Raw genomic sequence first — 19300 nt, forward strand, 5'->3', positions numbered from 1 at the left:
TTTTAGAGGTTTGACCAGCATGACAAAAGAAGGAAAGACTAAAAGCCATCCAAACACTTTAAGTTCTTTTCAAGATACTGAGTAGTACTTAAAGAAACACTTGTCCTTTACCAGGAAAAATAAAACAACAACAAAAGAACCGTGTCCTGGCATCAGAAAAGCAGATTTCCAAGCTTCATTCTCTAACTGCCTAAGGAGAACTGAGACCTCATGAGAGTGGCTCCTCTGGGGTTCCAAGGGTAAGCCAGATAAGACCTGAAGCTGGGCAAGCAGGAGAATCACTGTCCAAAATATAGAGGGACAGGCAGAGCGCTCAATTCAGAGAAAGAAGGCCCTCATCCAGAGGAAACATACAAACCACACCAGAAAACGGAATCTGATGTGGCATTTCAATGGATATTAAATCTGGGGTAGATTCTCTCCCCAGCATCCTTTGCTACAGAAGTGTGCGCTGATAGATTTGTCCACTGGTTCATTGTGTTGCGCCAGCACAGCCAAGGGTTCGGCAAGCCTGAGGGGGGCCAGCGAAGGATGAAGAAAAGACAAAGAGAATAAGCTGGCCTAGGTGGATCTTCTGTGCCTGGCTGAGACCACAGAAAAGATCCAGAGGGCAAGTTGAGCCTTTATTTTATAGTCAGAGGTAAACAAGGTAATTTACAATGTTCTTGTAAGTTTCACTTGTTTTGGCAGCATTTGCTGCACCTCCCACAGCCCATTAGCTACCCAGGAAAGATCTAGGGAGCATCACAAGATCAAACTTAATTATGCTAAGAGGGCTGTGCCCTCTAAGCTGGGACTTGCCAACAGGTCAGTCCAAGGCTTAACCCTATAACCACTCCCTACAGTTCATAGTCCTGTTTCTCCCGAAATTAGAGTTTCCCTCCTCTTGTGCTTCCTCCACATTTGCTTCCTCGGCCTCCTCACTTCCTCCGGGCCTCATAGTTCTCTTGAAGCAGCTACCTTCTGTTTGGAGGCCATCTGTCCCAAGAGCTTCTTTCTTTGGAGGGTCTAAGAGTAATGTAGCAACCTGTTAGCGGTTTGATTTTTCAGATGATCTCTCAGTTCAAAGAGGAACCAAGAAAAGGAGAAAAGAAGACTGTTTCTGAAGGAAACCATCGGTGCTTGGAAAACTTCCAATGCCCATATTGGAGCAAATTCCCCAAAACTGAGATTGAGGAACAAGAGACACACTGAGGACAGTGTTTGCTGAGCGAACAGCTGGGGAGAGGCTTGTGCGTAAAAGGAATTTGGGGAATCCATTATGGAAGTTGTGATATGCCCTCCAAGGGGTGATTTACTACAATTATGCTTAAAGTTTTTCAAAATATGGGTAAACAGTGTGATTTGATGTCAAAAAGTATTCTTAACCTAGGAGATATAGTGCAATGTAAAGTATAAATGAATTATACACCATAAAACCATTGCAGTAATCCATGAGTGTATGGATTCGAGAAAAAGAAACAGGGTATCAATAGACAAGGTAGAGTTGTTTAAGAGTTAATAAAATATTTTGTACAAAATATAAATAGAATCTTAAAGAAATGTAAGATTTCATAAAAAATGTAAATAATCAAAAATAACTCAGAATGAAGCAGAAAGTTAAATGGATCAATATCCAGAGGGAAAGCCTGGACTGTGTGGCTCAGTGGTTGAGTGTTCACCTATGAACCAGGAGGTTATGGTTTGATTCCTGGTCAGGGCACATGCCTAGGTTTTGGGCTTGATCCCCAGTAGGGGGCAAGCAGAAGGCAGCTAATCAATGATTCTCTCTCATCATTAATGTTTCCATCTCTCTCTCCCACTCCCTTCCTCTCTAAAATCAATAAAAATATATATTTTTAAAAAATTCAGAGGGAAAAAAATCCTTACAATGGCCCAATGATATCTTACATCTTGGACCTGTGAACTAAAAAAGAGATCAAAGAGTTACTTATTCAAAAGGAGTTGGATCCAAAAGGTTTCATGAATTAGTCTTTTACAACTTCAAGGCTTTAGAGCAGGGGTCCTCAAACTTTTTAAACAGGGAGCCAGTTCACTGTCTCTCAGACCGTTGGAGGGCCAGACTATAGTTTAAAAAAAAAAACTATGAACAAATTCCTATGCGCACTGCGGGCCCAGGACGAGTCGGCTGCTAAGCAAGACAGGCAGCAGCACCCGGCGGGCCGGATAAATGTCCTTGGCAGGTCACATGTGGCCCGCGGGCCATAGTTTGAGGATGCCTGCTTTAGAGCATAGAGAAATATACAAAGCTTGCCAATGCTTTTATAAAGCTATGAAAAACCTTACATTAAAATACATAAACCATAAAATTAAAAACTATAGATTAAACAAATCATGGCTATAGATTAAAAACAAGTATTAAGTAAAATAATAGCAAATCAAATCAAGCAAACTATTAAAAAATATGTGTAATTTTAAGTTAGATTTATTTTAGGAATGCAAAGATGGTTTAATGGTAAGCAATCTATTAGTTAAAATCACTGTAAGTTGGTGAAATTTAACATCTATCTTGATTAGAATACATTCTTTTTTAAAAATATATTTTTATTGATTTCAGAGAGGAAGGGAGAGGGAGAGAGAGAGAGAAACAATAATGATGAGAGAGAGTCATTGATTGGCTGCCTCCTGCAAGCCATCTAGTGGGGATTGAGCCTGCAACCAGGGCTTGTGCCCTTGACCAAAATTAAACCTGGGACCCTCCTGACAGCAGGCCGACACTCTATCCACTGAGCCAAATCAGCTAGGGCTAGAATAAATTCTATAAAAGGTCAGAAAAATATTTACTAGCAGAGTATCTTTGTTAAACCAGCAGTCTGTAGGAGACTTAACTGAAATATTAGAGGCATTCACATTTGAAAGAGAACCATAGCAAGGCGGTGTGACATCACTGCAGGTACATCATTTTGCCCTTCTGTTTCTGATCATGTTAAGAAACCACTAAAAATAATTAGACACCTTATAGGTGTGGGAAACATGAATACTCATAGTCTATCAATTAAAATATCAGTTGGAACAACTTTCCTGAAGGGCAAAGTTTCAAAAAATTTTAATGTGCAAATTCCTTTTCTATCATTCTGTTATCTAGGAATTTATCCAAATTATATTTTTAAATGGCACACATATAATTGCACAAAGTAATACATGTAGTTCTTTTTACTAGTGAAAAATTGAGGATAACGAAACATAATTGTCCCATAATAAGGTACTGCTTCCGAAACAATGTTCTATCCATTAGCTAGAATACCACAGTCACTAAAAATGATTCTGTTAAAGGTTCTTAGTGGCATGAGAAATATACACAATATTTTGTTAAATAAAAAACAACTGCATAGCATGTTTCCATGTTAATGTTAAATTGTATATACACCACCTCTTCACCCTCACTTCCACTCTGTCTGAAAAGCAATGGGAAAAAAAAATTGTATATACAGGAATAGAGAAAAATCCAGAAGCACATTTACCAGGGTTGTTAATCCTGGATAGCAGGATTATGAGATCTTTACCCTCTTTATTTTGTTCTTCCATGTTATCTAAGATTTCCACCATGAATGTGTATAATACTAGTAACCCAAAAGCCATAAAAATGGTATTTAGTCATTCAACACACATTTGTTGAAACTTTCTATGTACCAAGCACCTCTAGTTTCTGGGAATTTGCTAGTAAATCAGATGATAACATTCTCCCCTCATTCTAGGGAAGAGAGACAGACAATAAACACCAGACAACTGAACAGATAAGACACTGTTATGCAGTGATAGTGTCCTGAGAAACACAGAACTAAGTGTGCTATGCAGTAGCTTGTAGGGAGGGGTTTGTTTGGTGGTCACAAAAGGCCCCTCTGAGGATATGACAAGCTGAGACCTGAAAGAGGAGAAACCAGGAGTTCAGAGATGATAGAAAGAGACTAGTTGGTATGGATGAGCTTACAGAATTTGGGGGAGGGGGGAAAGACTTAAAAAGTATTAAATAGTATGTTAGATAGTGGTTAGGTATCTTGAACACATAAGGCAGTGAATTGGGGAATATGAGAATGTGAAGAACAGAGACAGCCTAATTTGGGAGCGGGTCATGTACCTTTTTAAGGAAAAGTTCTTTCTAGGCAGAGGGAACAACACAGTGCCAAAGGGTAAGAAGCATGCTGAGGTCCTGGGCTGAAGTGAGTGAGCTGGAGATGCGATAACGATGATGGTGGAGTGATGATGTCAGACACAAGGTGTAGAGGGGATGGGAGAGCAGGTCCTGTAGGATGGTGAGGTCCTTGTAAGGACATTTACTTTGAGAGACAGCAAGGCATTGGAGGGTTTTGAGCAGCCAAGTGATATGATACAACATTTTTAGTGGAATTACTCAAGATCCTGTCTTGAGAACAAGGGGATAATGGCAAAAGTAAGAGAACTCATGAAGAGGCTATTGCAAAAATCCAGGCAAGAATGATGAAGGTTTGGGCCAAGATGATAGTAAAGTTGTGTTCAGATTCTGGATCTATACTGAAATTAGAGTCAACAGGATTTACTTATGGATTACTTGTGGCAAGAATTGATCTTAAGCAATTGGAGTTGCTATAGGCTGGGATAAAAAAAAATTTTTAAGAGGAAGAACTTCTGTTTGTTTGTTTGCTTGCAGAACACTCATTAGTTCTGGACATGTTGAGTTTGAGATGACTACTAGAGATCCAAATGAAGAACTCAACTAAGCATTTGGATATATGAGTATAGAGTTCAGGAGAGAGCTATAGGCTTCATATATACATGTGGAGTCTTCCATGTAAAGATGGCATTTAAAGCCATGACCTAGATGAAATCAACAAGAGAGAAGTGTAGACAGAAAAGTAAAGGGCTGAGCCCTGGGGCATTCTACTATTAATGGTCTGAGAGAAGAGGAGGAAAAAGAAAGGAGACTGAGAAGGAGAAGAAATAAGGTGGGAGAGGAAACCAGAAGAGTGTAGTGTCCTGAAAGCCACATGAAGAAAGTATAGCAAGATGGAAGAAATGGTCAACAATAAACCAAGGACTGATAAATATCAGTTGATTAGTAATGTGGAGCACATTGCTCTTGACCACAGCAGTTTCAGTAGAGATGGTGAAAGTTTGATTGGAGGGGGTTCAAGAGAGCATGAGAGGAAAGAAATTGAAGTTAGCATAAGATTTGCTTTCAGTATAAGGGGAGAATGGGGTTTCAGCTGGTAGAATCAAGAGAAAAAAAATTTCTTTAAAGATGGGTAAAATAAATTATAAAGGGGGGAATAGAAGATTTTTACTGGAATTGGGGAAATATAAGACTATCACATTTATTCCAGGAAAAACAAACCACTGATTGGTGGAATATTTTCAGATTTTTGGGCACTTTGCCTCTGACCATCATCTTTGAGAGCAGAATCAGGAAGAAAGAGTTCAAAGTTAATGGAAAGGAGTAAATATGTTTTCAGAGCAGTATGGCGACTACCTCTGGCTTCTATTTATGTTAGTCTTACACTGGCCAGTTCCTTTACTTTTCCTGGGCTTATCTTCTTTGAAACTTCTTGTTCTTCACTGTCACATTTCAACAACAGACCCATAGAATTAAGACTCTGAAAGCAAACTTTATGGGCTTCCAAGAATATCTTATTCTTGAAGAAAAATTAAGTATTTCAAGTCAGTATGGTTTATTTTACAGGGATCAAAAGGCCACAAGCAGTCTGAGCTAATGAAAGAAAAGGCTGGCTCTAGCCATCAGGGATCTAGAGGAGGAAGTCAAGGCTAAAAAAGTCGTTCTCTTGCCCGGCCAGCATAGCTCAGTTGTTGAGCCTCAATCTATGAGCCAGGAGGTCATGGTTTGATTCAAGTTATCAGGGCTCATGCCCAGGTTGTGGGCTCAGTTCCCAGTATGAGGGCATGCAGGAGGCAGCCAATCAATGATTTTCTCTCATCATTGATGTTTTTCTCTCTTTCCCTTCCTCTCTGAAATCAATAAAAATATTTTTTAAAAATAAGTAAATAAATAAATAAGAGTCATTCTCCTGAATTGCTGAAAATCATGATTTCATAAAATGAAAGCCCAATCCATGCAAATCTAGGTTTACGATCAAATAAATGTGTTGAGCACTTTATACTAATTTTCCTCCCTTAGCCACACAGACACATTCTCAGAATTTACAATGATGTTACCCGGAGAGATTAAAAAATACACACACACACACACACACACAAAAAAAAAAAACCAACAACAACAATGTGATCTCTCTACATTGCTCTCACTAAACAACTTAGAGCCATTCGACAGGGCCAAACAAGGTAGGCATCTTTTAGCCTGTCCTGAGAGGCAGCACGCAAGGGGACATCATCTAAAGAGAAGCATCATAGCAATGCACAATTGGTTACCTAATGCAACTAAATAATGGGAGCCAGTTTCCTCTGAGAAGGGAGTCACAAAAGTGAACTAGAGAAAACTAGAATGAACAACATGATAGTAGGTTAGAATTAGAGGCATTGGTATAGTAAATATACCTCTATGAATTAGAATTGGAAGTTTAGAAATAAATGTAGATGTAAATGTGTGTATATATGTGTGAGTGGTGTGTGTGTGTGTGTGTGTGTGTGTGTGTGTGTGTGTGTGTTCAAACCTATATCTTCTTGATTTGTCCACTGAGAAGGTTGGGAGCAGCCAACTCAATAGCCATGAGCACAACTATAGCAGAGATCTTGGCTTCCAAATATTATTCTCCAGTAAAAGTAACTAGAGCTTCTTGAGAAATAGATTATTTATTCCAAGACTCTGGCATGGAAAGTAAAGGTTATGTTGGAATATCTTGTTTGTCTGAAAACACCCAAAGACTAAGAGAGACATATAAAAAGAACATAGAGGCCAACTTGAAGAGGGTCCCACTAGCCAAATATGGAACAATTTGAACATCAAAATAAACAATGAGAGCTAATGAAATGATAATCCTTGAGCCCATGCTAATATAAGTAAATGGATAAATTGAAAGTTTAAGGAAAAATGGGATATGCACATATTTTTAAAATATCTCCCTACAAAATACTTACTATTTACAAAGTAAAAAAGTGACACTTCACACTGAGGAAATCTTCTAAACATTAGTTAATCGAATAATCAAAGTAAAATCAGAATGATATTCCTACCATATGTGAATAACTTGAATCTAATTATGAAGATAAACCCAATCTGGAAAACATTCTTACAAAAATACTAGACTGTAATCTTCAAAAGTACTGAAGTGCAAGAAAGACTGACAAACAGATAGAAAAAGAACAAAAAGACACAACACCTGAATGCAATGCTTGAATATAAACTGGGTCCTTTTGATATAAAGAACATGAAAAGAACAACTGTCAAAACTTGAATGAGACCTTAATTTCAAATGGTAGAAATGAATCCATGTTAATTTCTTTATTTTTACGGTTGTGTTGCAGCTATGTAGGGGGAAAAAAGTCCTTCTTGTTAGCAAATGCACATTCAAGTATTTGGGAGTTGTGGGGATATAAAGATGGCAACTCACTCTCAAATAGATGGGTGTGTGTGTGAGGGAGTGGCAGGAAATGATGGCTGTGGACTACCATTGCAACTTTTCTCAAAGTGTGAGATAGTTTAAAAAGAAAAAAATTATTGCAACAAAAAGAAAAAATAAGGTACCTAGGAATAAATTTAGCCAAGGAGGTAAAAGACCTATACTTAGAAAATTAAAAGATATTGAAGAAAAAAAATTGAAGAAGATAGAAATAAGTGGAAGCATATACTGTGTTCATGGATTGGAAGAATTAACACTTTTAAAATGTCCATACTACTCAAAGCAATCTATAGGTTCAACACAATTCCTATTAAAATGCCAATGGTATAATTCACAGATCTAGAAAAATATTGCAAAAAGGTATATGGAACCAAAAAGACCCAAATAGCCCCAGCAATTTTGAGAAAGAAGAACAAAGTTGGAGGTATCAACACTACTTGATATCAGACTATACTAATGCAAGGCCATTGTAATTAAAACAGCCTGATATTGGCATAAGAACCGGCATATAGATCAATGAAACAGAACAGAAAGCCCAGAGATAAACCCATGCTTTTATGGTCAATTAATAGTTGACAAATGAGGCAAGAGCATACCGTACAGTAGACAGTCTCTTCAATAAATAGTGTTGGGAAAATGGGACAGTACACGCAAAAAAAAAAAAAAAGAAAGAAAGAAACTAGATCACCAACTTACACCATACATAAGATTAAAATCAATATGTGTTGAGAAAAATTTTAGAATCTATTTCAAATTCATTGTATCATGATATAAACAGAAATTACCCTCATATAATAGAAGCATGCTTTTATGGTATAATTTTTTTATGGTATAATTTAAACTTATCTGTACCTAACTTAAGAAGACCTAAATATTTAGTATCAACATTAAATTAAATTAAATTAAATTAAAAGATGGAAAAAACTGATGTTCTGAGAAGTTAAGGACCTTGTTGTAGTGAAGCCAAGATTAGAAGCAAGGTTTGCTATCCCATAACAGTCTAAATGAATGCCCATCCTCTCCCCACTACACTAGGTGTTTTTTTGAGGGGAAAAATAGGTAAAAGAAATTAAAATCCGCCCTAGCCAATTTAGTTCCATGGATAGAGCCTCGGCTTGCTGACCAAAGGGTCCCTGGTTTGATTCTGGTCAAAGGTACATGCCTTGTTGCAGGCTTCTCCCTGGTCAGGGCATGTACAGGAGGCAACCAATCAAAGCGTTTCTCTAACATAGATGTTTCTCTCTGTCTTTCCCTCTTTCTTCCACTCTCTCCAAAAGATCAATGGGAAAATATCCTTGGGTTAGGATGAACAAAACAAAAAAAAAGAAATGACATTCTGTTCTCTAAGAAATTAAATGCTCTGAAAAAATTGACACAAACATGGACTGACCAGATTTTGAATACAAACCACTTGCCAATTCTTATTTTTCTTTTCATCTTTTACCCTCCCCTCCCCCAAAAAAATCCCTAAACAGATAGGATTGATTGTTTGTTTTTTAATTTTTCTATTACAGTTGAGATTCAATATTATATTAGTTTCAGTTGTACAGCATAGTGATTAGACATTTATATAACTTATGAAGTAATCCCCACAATGAGTCTAGTACTCACCTGACACCATACATAGTTATTACAATATTATTGACTATATTTTCTATATTGTACTTTACATTTCCATGACTATTCTGTAACTACCAATTTGCACTTCTTAATCTCTTCACCTTTTTTATCCAGCCCCCAAATCCCTTCCCATCTGACAACCATCAAAATGTTCCCTATATCTGTGAGTTTGTTTCTGTTTGTTCATTTATTTTGTTTTTTAGATTCCACATGTAAGTGAAATCATAGGGCATTTGTCTTCCTCAGTCTGACTTATTTCACTTAACACAATACCCTCTACGTCCATCCATGTTGATGCAGATGGTAAGATTTAAGTCTTTTTTATAGCAGAGTAATATTCCATTGTATATATGCACCACTTCTTTTTATCCACTATTCTGTTGATGGGCACTTGGGTTGCTTCCATATTTTGGCTATTGTAAATAATGATGCAATGAACATAGGGGTGCATATATCTTTAAAAAATGGTGTTTTGGATTTCTTCAGATAAATACCCAGAAGAGAGATTGCTAGGTCATATGGTAGTTCTATTTTTAATTTTTTGAGGAATCTCCTTACTGTTTTCCATAGTGGCTGCACCAATTTGCAATCCCACCAACAGAGCACAAGGGTTTCCTTTTTTCCACATCCTCGACAACACCTATTGTTTGTTGATTTATTGATGATAGCCATTCTGACAGATGTGAGGTGACATATCATTGTGGTTTTACTTTGCAGCTCTCTGATGATTAGTAATATAGAGCATCTTTTCATATGTCTACTGGCCATCTGTAGGCCCTCTTTGGAGAAATGTCTGTTCAGGTCCTCTGCCCATTTTAGGATTAGTTGTTGAACAGTCTTCTAAGATAGTATCCCTCACTTATCAATCCATATTATCTTTTTTTTTAAATAAATCTTTATTGTTCAGATTATTACAGGTGTTCCTCTTTTTATTCTCCCATAGCTCCCCTCCACCTAATTCCCCACCCCACCCCATGCCCTTCCCCCCCCCCACTGTCTTTATCCATAGGTGTAAGATTTTTGTCCAATCTCTTCCTGCACCCCTCACACCCCCTTTCCCCTGAGAATTGTCAGTCCATTCCCTTTCTATGTCCCTAATTCTATTATATTCATCAGTTTATTCTGTTCATCAGATTTTTTATTCACTTGATTTTTAGATGCACTTGTTGATAGGTATGTATTTGTTGTCATTTTGTTGTTCATAATTTTTATCTTTACCTTTTTCTTCTTTTTCCTCTTCTTAAAGAATACCCCTTCAGCTTTTCATATAATCCTGGTTTGGTGGTGATGAACTCCTTTAGCTTTTTCTTGTCTGTAAAGTTCTTTATCTGACCTTCAATTCTAAATGATAGCTTTGCTGGGTAGAGTAATCTTGGTTGTTGTAGATTCTTGCTGTTCATCACTTTGAATATTTCTTGCCACTCCCTTCTGGCCTGCATAGTTTCTGTTGAGAAATCAGCTGACAGTCATATAGGTACTCCCTTGTAGGTAACTAACTGTTTTTCTCTTGCTGCTTTTGAGATTCTCTCTGTCTTTTGCCCTTGGCATTTTAATTATGATGTGTCTTGGTGTGGTCCTCTTTGGATTCCTCTTATTTGGGGTTCTCTGTGCTTCCTGGACTTGTAAGTCTATTTCTTTCACCAGGTAGGGAAAGTTATCTGTCATTATTTCTTCTAATAGGTTTTCAATATTTTGCTCTCTCTCTTCTTCTGGCACCCCAAAAATTCGGATGTTGGTACTCTTAAAGTTGTCCCAGAGGCTCCTTACACTATCTTCATATTTTTGGATTCTTTTTTCTTTTTGTTTTTCTGGTTGGGTGTTTTTTGTTTCCTCATATTTCAGATCTTTGGTTTGATTCTTGGGGTCCTTTGATCTACTGTTGAATTTCTATATATTCTTTATTTCAGACAGTGTATGCTTAATTTCTGACTGGTCCTTTTCCATTTTTTGGCATTCTCATTAAGATCCTTAAAGGTCTCACTAAGTTCCTCAGAGGATTTTAGAAGATTCTTGAGTAACCTTATAAATGTGGTCTTGAACTCTATGTCGTCCAGTAGTTTGCTTTCCTCCATTTCTTTCATTCGTGACATGTTTCTTTGCCTCTGCATTCTGGCTGCTTCCCTGTGTTGATGGAGTGGCTTTGTGTGGTAGGTGACCTATAGGGCCCAGTGGTTCAGCCTCCCCTATCACCTGAGTTGGACACTCTTGGTGCACCCCTTTGTGGGCTGAGTGCAAAGTCTTGTTGTAGTTAAGCCTTGATTGCTGTTGGTACACTGGGAGGAATGACCTCCAGGCCAATTGGCTGTGAGGATCTACTGTGTCTATAAAGGAAGAACTGCTGTGCTGGAGACACCCTTATGGGGCAGGACTTGTTTCAGTGGGGCTTTGGTGCTCACTGAGTCTGCCTCTTGAATGTGTCACTTATGGATGTAAGGAGCTGAAATCTGGTGTCGTCTCACACTGATGACTAGGTACACTAGCTTCTGGATCTCCAATGGGGTGCAGGTCAGCTACTGTCTGAGGCCACCCAGGAGGAGCTACAGCGAGATCTGCAGATTTCTCCTCTTTGCTTGGAAGTTTTGGAGCTGTCTGACCAGAGCTGCAGTTTGTTAGGTTAAGCTGCAATAGGGCAGGCCATTTATATGCAAAAGCTGCTGCGTAGGGCTTGGGTGGGTTTGTAAATTGTGCGGGGCAGGGTCTCAGGGAATCACTGGGCTAGGGTGTGGCAAACAGCGATGGCTGCCAGTCAGCTGTCTCTGCATCTCCAAGTTTCTGTGTCCCCATGTCCCATGCCCCAGCACAGTAAACAATGATTCCTGCACACACCTCTGCAAGAAAGCCACCCTCACTTTCCAACCCAATGGCAGACAGTCCAGCTTCTCCCTGTAGGAGTCTGGTTCCCCAGAGTCTCGCCAGAAACTGGAGTTCAGAGTAATTGGGAGCTTGTGTCTCCCTTCGGGTTGAAAAAAAGCAGTGCACCCAGTCGCCCGCCGCCAGCCCGATTCGCGCGATTCACCCGCCTCCTGTAACTCAGCTTTTCCGCGCTTGTGCACGTCTCAATGCTCTTTTCTCTTTCCTTCTAGTTGTAGAACTTCTACTCAGCCAGCTTTTCCGTGGTTCTGGGTGATAGACGTTTTGTCTTTTAGTTGTAGTTTTGGTGTGGTTGTGAGAGGCAGCACGTACAGGTGTATACCTTATGCCGTCATCTTAGTTTTCCGCCGTGATAAATTCTTCCAATCCATATTATCTTAATGTTTCTCTGCTCACTCTACATGAGTAGCTTCATCAATTACAACACTCTAAGGCACCATTTCATAAGTGGGAGGAGTAAGTTATGGGTAACCAAATAAATTCAGTATCTACATTGTTCCTTCCATAAAGTTCAACATGTTGACTGATTATGAAAATAATCTTCTTGCTTTTCTTCAGTCTTTAAATATAATACTTATGAGTTTAATCAAGGAATCAGAAGAGACAGTTGGAACAAAAAAAATAGTATCAAATGCTAACATTTCCCATTCTCTGCTAAGTCTTGTCTTATCTGAAGCTTGTAAAGTTGTTTAATCTTTTCCATCCTCTCAGGGTAAAGAGAGCCTGGAAAATCCTAGTCACTCAACAGTAACTGTCAATAGTATTTTCCATAACTATCTGAATGCAAAATAAAAATCTTAAGAAGTTGATCCAATTCTAAAACTTACTTCTCAACTTACTAATAAATATGAAGAGACAACCCATCCATATTTTCTTTAAATAACATCTGGTTTCTTGGCCAGACTGCTAATACATGAAAAAGTTCCTGAGTTTGTTCCAACCAATCTACATTTAAAAAGCTTTAAAATGTATTTATGCATTAAACATTCTTTTCTACATCCTACATAGGGCCAGAGATGGGACTGTGAGATAGAACCCTGCCAAGAAATTGGAAAGAGGGGGAATAAATTATCTTCTAAAAGTTAAACTGTGAAACCAACACTTGATGGATCAGGGCAGGAAATAAGAAATCACCACACGGAACAAAAAAGCTTCCAGGCCAGCAAGATTTGGCTGTGACCCCACTAAAGATACAACACACACCCATAAAGACCATATCTGTCAATCATGGAGTTATAGAGGAAGAAAGGTTGCTATGACAGACCTGAGTAAGACCCACCAAGGCTCTGTGCAGAGTAGGGAGAACCTGGACTATCAATGAACCAGTGACAAAGCATCTCTATAGTGAAAATGAATGCACCACTTTATCTTAGCCTCATTACTCTGAGCTGGCTTGTGTTATTCATGATGGAAAGCTCAATATTGAGCTTACAGCCTAGCCTAGAGCAGGCAATCATTAGATTCAATGAATTTGTTCCAACTCTTTGCTCACAATCTCCTGATTATAATTTGGCTCCCACACAGTTCCGCCTACAGGGAGAGAATTCTCAAATCTTGTGGATTTGAGAATCCTGGCCCCCATGCTGGCTACAGCACTCATTGAAATATACAGTTTAGCATTTGGGCTTGCTTAATCAACTCAGCTCTGAAAGGAAGGGCCCTGGAGTGCCTGAGGGACCAGGTTTCTGAGCCCACAGGGCTGGCAGAGAGTCTCTGGGCCACGGTTAATTCACCAGGGTGGTGATGATAATGGTGGAGACAGGGACAGCATGGCCATGTGCTGAGCAACCTCTGTGTCAGACACTGCACTATGTGCTTTACACACTTGAACTCTTTTAATCCCGCAACAATCCAATAAACTAGGCATTATTAGTGTTCCCATTTGGTAAATGAAGAACCTAAGACTGAGAAAGCTTTAGTAACTTACCCAGAGACCCAGATTTGTCTGACTCTAAAGCTTAATCTCTTAAAATTTTTAAATACCATCTCAGAGTAAACCCTATCCTTCTCTGGGCCACACTCTTCTCTGCGTCTACAGTTCATCTTCATCATGACTATTCATCACTACACCACTCTGTACCAGCCTTCACATCAACGCACATGAAGAGTAGCAATCAATCCTTAACCAGAAACGCAGAAGGTCAAACCCTATCTCAGTGAATAGCATCACCATTCATTCCATGCCATCATATGGTTACCTTCAGAAGCCAAATGATGCTTCCCTCTCCATCACCATCGTAGCCACACACTGTCTAATCATTTTCATGTCCTTCAATAAACCTCATCAACGCTTCCCTACTGTGTCCACTTCTCCTTGTCACTGTTGCCACTACCTGTCTTTCACCTAGAGTCCTAGACCTCTACAAAACTCTCCTAGGGCATGTTCTTGCTGTTACTCTTGCTCTCCTTCATTATCAACCTTGCATCTAATGATCTCAGTATTATCCAATCATGACATTCCACGGTTTAAAAATCCTTCAGTGGACCCCCAACCTCTCATCATACTCTGTGCTTCAGTCCTAACAGTGATTGGCCTGCAGTTCTTGGAATATACTCAGTCATGTCTGCTCTAGAATGGCACACAAGCTGGACCTGGAATATACTCACTTGCATCCCCCTGAACCATTGTTCCCTCCATACCTCCTCTGGTCAGCTTATACAGGGGCTTTAGAACTCACTCATGTTTCACCTTCTCCAGGACACCTGGGTTAGGTGCCCATCTGAGGCACTCTCATCATGCAAATCATCCCTCCTCTCCCTGTATGGAAAGTTTTTATTTGTGTGACTCCGCCCCCAAACTACGACCTCCCTGAAGCCTGTTTACACACAGTGCCCCCCCACACAAACACAAATGCATGTATAATAAGTGAATAAATGAACAAACAAATGTACATCACAGATGTAAAAATCCAACCCTGCTTCCTCAAGTTCAGTTGTGTGATCTTAAGAAAGGTGTTTTGTCTCCCTAGACCTCAGCTTCCCCATCTGTAAAATAAGTATCATAAATCCTACACTGTCAAGGTCTTGAGAGATTCAAACCAAACCATATAATATAGGAAAAGTCCTCAGCACCATGCTTGGTATATAGCAAGTGCTCAAATGCTGGTTGTTACTATTATTATTACCATGTCTTTAAAGACCTAACCGAAAACATTCATGTTCTTGAAAGGCCTCACAGCTCTATTCCCAGACCCTACGATGACTCGGCCACTCCAGGCCTTCTAGTACTTATGTTTTACACTTTATAATGCATTATCTTGCACTCTTGAATGTACTGCTTTGAAAGGATCCCATACTTTCTCCACGATGCCTAATACTCAACAAAAGCTTTCAGGTGAAATGGCATCAAGATTTGCTACAGATTGTATTCCCCGCTGGAGCCTTAGCCCAGGGACATTCACATGGCACCTCCTGATGATGCAAATGCTATACAGAAAAGCTAGCATAACCCTGAGAGGGACACACAGAGAAATAGAAAGGCTGTGTAATTGACAGGTGGTGATCCCAAAATAGAAACCACGGCTTAAAGGGGTCATAACTAAGATGAGGTCTCAGAAAGGGGATGTCCTTTATCACAACAGATATGGAAAGGTGAATTATAGGCCAGTGGTTTAAAAGAAATTATGCCATAGCCCTTCAATGGAATTGTGCAGCCATTAAAAATAGATAGGGGGCCAACTAATAACGTGGCAAATAAAAACACATAAGACCTCATGTTATATAAAAAAAACATACAGATAATACATGTTTTTGATCACAGGATGTAAAATTTGTTTTTAAAAATGTAAGGGAATAAACCAAAATTTTGGTATTTGTAACAGGGTGATGAATTCCTGGGTATTGTTTTTCTTCGGTCAATTCCCCACACTTTGTAGTGTCATATCCTTTAAAAAGACTCTCCCTGGCCAGGTGGCTCAGTTATCTGGAGTATCGTTCTGTACACCAAAAGGTTGTAGTTGGATTCTGGGTCCAGGTTGCACAGACCCAGGTTGCAGGTGCAAACCTGGGTCAGGGTGCATAGGGGAAGCGATCGACCCATCGATGTTTCTCTCTCTCCCTTCTTCTCTCTCAAAAATAATAACAATAAATAAGTAATCGATAAAAACATATTCTCAGGTGGGGGTTATAAAAAAAACGTAAAGACTAATTCTTTAAAAATATATGTTCTGGGTGCCTCCCTCGCAGATTGCTCCAGGAAGAAATTAGGCAGAAGACATGCGCTAGGCTGAAGAGGGCTCCAAGAGCCTGGGGCCTGCCAGGTTCCTCTTTCACTGGCCACCGCCCCTCTGGGTCTCATTTAGTGCCCTCCAGCAGGCAGCCCTAGGTGGGCCCAGCGCTCCACCCAGCCCCAACCTGAGCTATCCTCCTTGCAAAGGTTCTGTTTGGTGGGAAGGAGGCGCTGTGAGCAGCTGGAAATCCAGCGCCAGTGAGCAGCCCCGGAAGCCTTACCCCACCCGGCCGCCCACCCCGCGCCCGCGTACCTCTTGCAGGGGATCAGCGCCTTCCTCTCGTCCAGCACCCGCACACGCTGGTTGAGCCCGTCGTAGGAGAGCAGGGCGCGGCTGTTGCGCCCGCTGCTCTGCCGGTACAGCACCTGGCGCCCTTCCCACTGCTGCGGTGCCTGGCAAGGGCGCGGCGTCCCCGGAGACCCCCAGGGATCCGCTCCCAGCGCTCCCGCCCCGAGGCCGCCAAGGCCGCCCAGTACCCAGACCCACAGGCCTCCCAGCAGCCAGGCGCCCAGGGCGCCCCCAGCCCAGCGGAGGGGAGCGCGCCCTGGCATCTCCGTGCACCAGGCTCGCCACCCCGGGAAGGCCAGCCCGAGACCAAGGGGGCGCTAAGCAGCGGGCGGCAGCAACTGGTTCTCTGCGCTGTGCCTGTGTCCTCTGTCGAAGTTGCTGTTTGTCCCTGTAACGGCCGCTAGAGCTGTTGAGATCAAGATGCTGGAGAGCGGGAGCCGGACCCCGGGCCAGGGAAGGCTCCGGTGAATCGCGCAGGAGCTTTTTCTGCCCAGGCCGCTGCCCTTGGTTTTCACTTGCTCTCTGCTGCCAACAGGAAATGCAGTGGCAGCGGTGCCACTAGCACCCTGAAGGGCATCCAAGTTTTAGAAGTGGAGGGGTGGAGGGCACGGTGTAAAGGAATACGTTTCTCCACTAAGTTAACTGTTCAGCAGGTAGCCCCACACTGGAGGACAAAATCAATGTCAGGAACGCAGTGCTGCTGCACTTGTTCTGCCCACATGCCTTGCTCCTTCTGCTAAAATTGACATCTCTTTCCTCCAAATAAGAAGTGGAAAGAAGAGTCCCTTGCTGAGGCCTTAGGGAGCTCACTCAGGTCACTGTGGAGAACAGGTAGGCAAGGCAGAAGGTGGGAAGAAGGAGGAAGATGCTGTCATAACCCAGACAAGAGAAGCTGTCAGAGGTAAAGTGGTGACAGTGGGAATGCAGAGGGTGGAACAGAGTTGGGAACTACGGAGACGGATTTAGACTCAGAGAGGGTTCTGGTTTGGGCCACTGGGGATTCGAATAGTGCTGAGCTAGAAAAGATAAATTCAGTTAGAATTGGCTGATTTTGAGGTGACTGTGGGATATACAGGTGGAAACAGCCCAGCGACAGTTGAATAAGCACTTCCAGGGACCAGCCAGGGGAGAGGTCTGGATGGTGAACCATTGGCATCTAAGTAGTCACTAAAGCCAAAGAGTAAAACAGTGTTTCTCCACCCAGAGAGGCCTTGCCCCTCCCCCCAGGGGACAGTTGGCAGTATCTGGAAAGGTTTAGATTGTCACAGTGGGGTGGGGACTAAGCTGCCAGTGGCATCGAGTGGGAGGAGGCCAGGGACGCTACTACCGATAATGCACAGGACAGCCTCCTCCCTCTTCCAATAAAGAATTTTCTAGCCCTAATGTCAATGGTGCCCAAGCCAGGAAAACCTGGAGTAGCAGCAGGTGTAGAGAGCAAAAAGAGGGATGAGGGTGAAGCCCCTGAGAATGACAGACATTTGACAGATGGGCAGAGAAGCAGGCACTTGAGATTGAAAAGGAATTACTAGAGAGAAGCTAGTGGCCAAGGCAACTTCCTCAGGTACACGAGCTTTTAGCAAAAGGTCAAGGATGGGCTAATGGATTGAGTGCTAAAGCAGGGCATGAAGAGGGAGATGGGTTGATAGAATCCTCGTGAATCCCTTACTGCCCCCCACTGTCCTTCCTGGCCTGAAACACTAGGGACAGACTACCAACAGACCTCCTGGGGTAAGCAAAGAGCTTGGTGGAGAAGGGCTCTTTACTTCTCACCCTTTCTTAAAAGACATGCCATGGAGAACATCAAGGAAGCACCCAAAATATGACTTGGGACTTGCACAGTTAAACAAATTTAGAGGTTCAAACTGGCTGCAGACATAAGAGCCCCCTCCAACTTTTCCTCCTCAACCGACTCACAGGAAAAAGGGCAGGTCAGCTTTTTCTCAAAACTGTGTTTTCTTCCCTCAGAAGAACTCAGGTTGAAAAGCTTTTTTACTAAGTCAGGGGTTCCGTCTCGTTGGATTTTACTGCTGGAAATACCTGGAGATCTCATGGGGCTCTCCCTTTGCTTGCCATGGTGCTAGCCTGGCTTAGCATTTCTAAGAGAACCACTGAGATCTGTCCTAGAGAAAACGGAAATACCTGTCTGGACGGGCCTGGCTGCCGGAGCTTCCCCACAATCAGTGGTTCTCAACCTTCCTAATGCCGCGACCCTTTCATACAGTTCCTCACGTTGTGGTGACCCCCAACCATAAAATTATTTTCGTTGCTACTTCATAACTGTAATTTTGCTACTGTTGAGAACCGCTAGCAGGGTTGCCTAAGACCATCGGAAAGCACAGATATTTACATTACAATTCATAACAGTAGCAAAATTACAGTTATGAAGTAGCAACAAAAATAATTTTATGGTTTGGAGTCACCACAACATGAGGAACTGTATTAAAGGGTCGAGGCATTAGAAAGGTTGAGAACTACTGCTCTAAATGGAACCAAACTCCTGGGGTACATCCTGAAATGCATTTGTGTTTAATTCATGTACCCACCCCCAATAAGGTAATGCATTTAAAGCACTTGGCACCTTGCCTAGCCCATTGTAAATGCTCAATAAATGTCTGTTGTGCTTTTTGTTCCTTGGGTATTTTAGTCCTCAGTCCTGATCAGAGTCAAAACTAAACTTATTTGGTGGTTCTAAGTTTTGGAGAGAAAAATCTGTCTGCCTTAAGTTCAGATTTCCAGTGAAATTATGTATTTTAACATTAACATTCAGAGAACATGTTTGCATATTCT

General features: G+C 41.3%; 1 protein-coding gene across 1 annotated transcript in view; it reads right to left on the reverse strand.

The window, feature by feature from the left end:
• EPDR1 (ependymin related 1) overlaps positions 1-17192 on the reverse strand; it is a 30638-nt gene extending 13446 nt beyond the window's left edge. Inside the window, exon 1 of the mRNA XM_080666996.1 lies at positions 16478-17192. Coding sequence (XP_080523122.1) covers positions 16478-16776 — 299 coding nt within the window. The 5' untranslated portion in view covers positions 16777-17192. The remainder of the gene's footprint in view (positions 1-16477) is intronic.
• Between the last annotated feature and the right edge of the window lie 2108 nt (positions 17193-19300).

This window comes from Plecotus auritus (genome assembly GCF_963455305.1).
Source record: "Plecotus auritus genome assembly, chromosome: 4".
Classification (NCBI taxonomy): Eukaryota; Metazoa; Chordata; class Mammalia; order Chiroptera; family Vespertilionidae; genus Plecotus; species Plecotus auritus.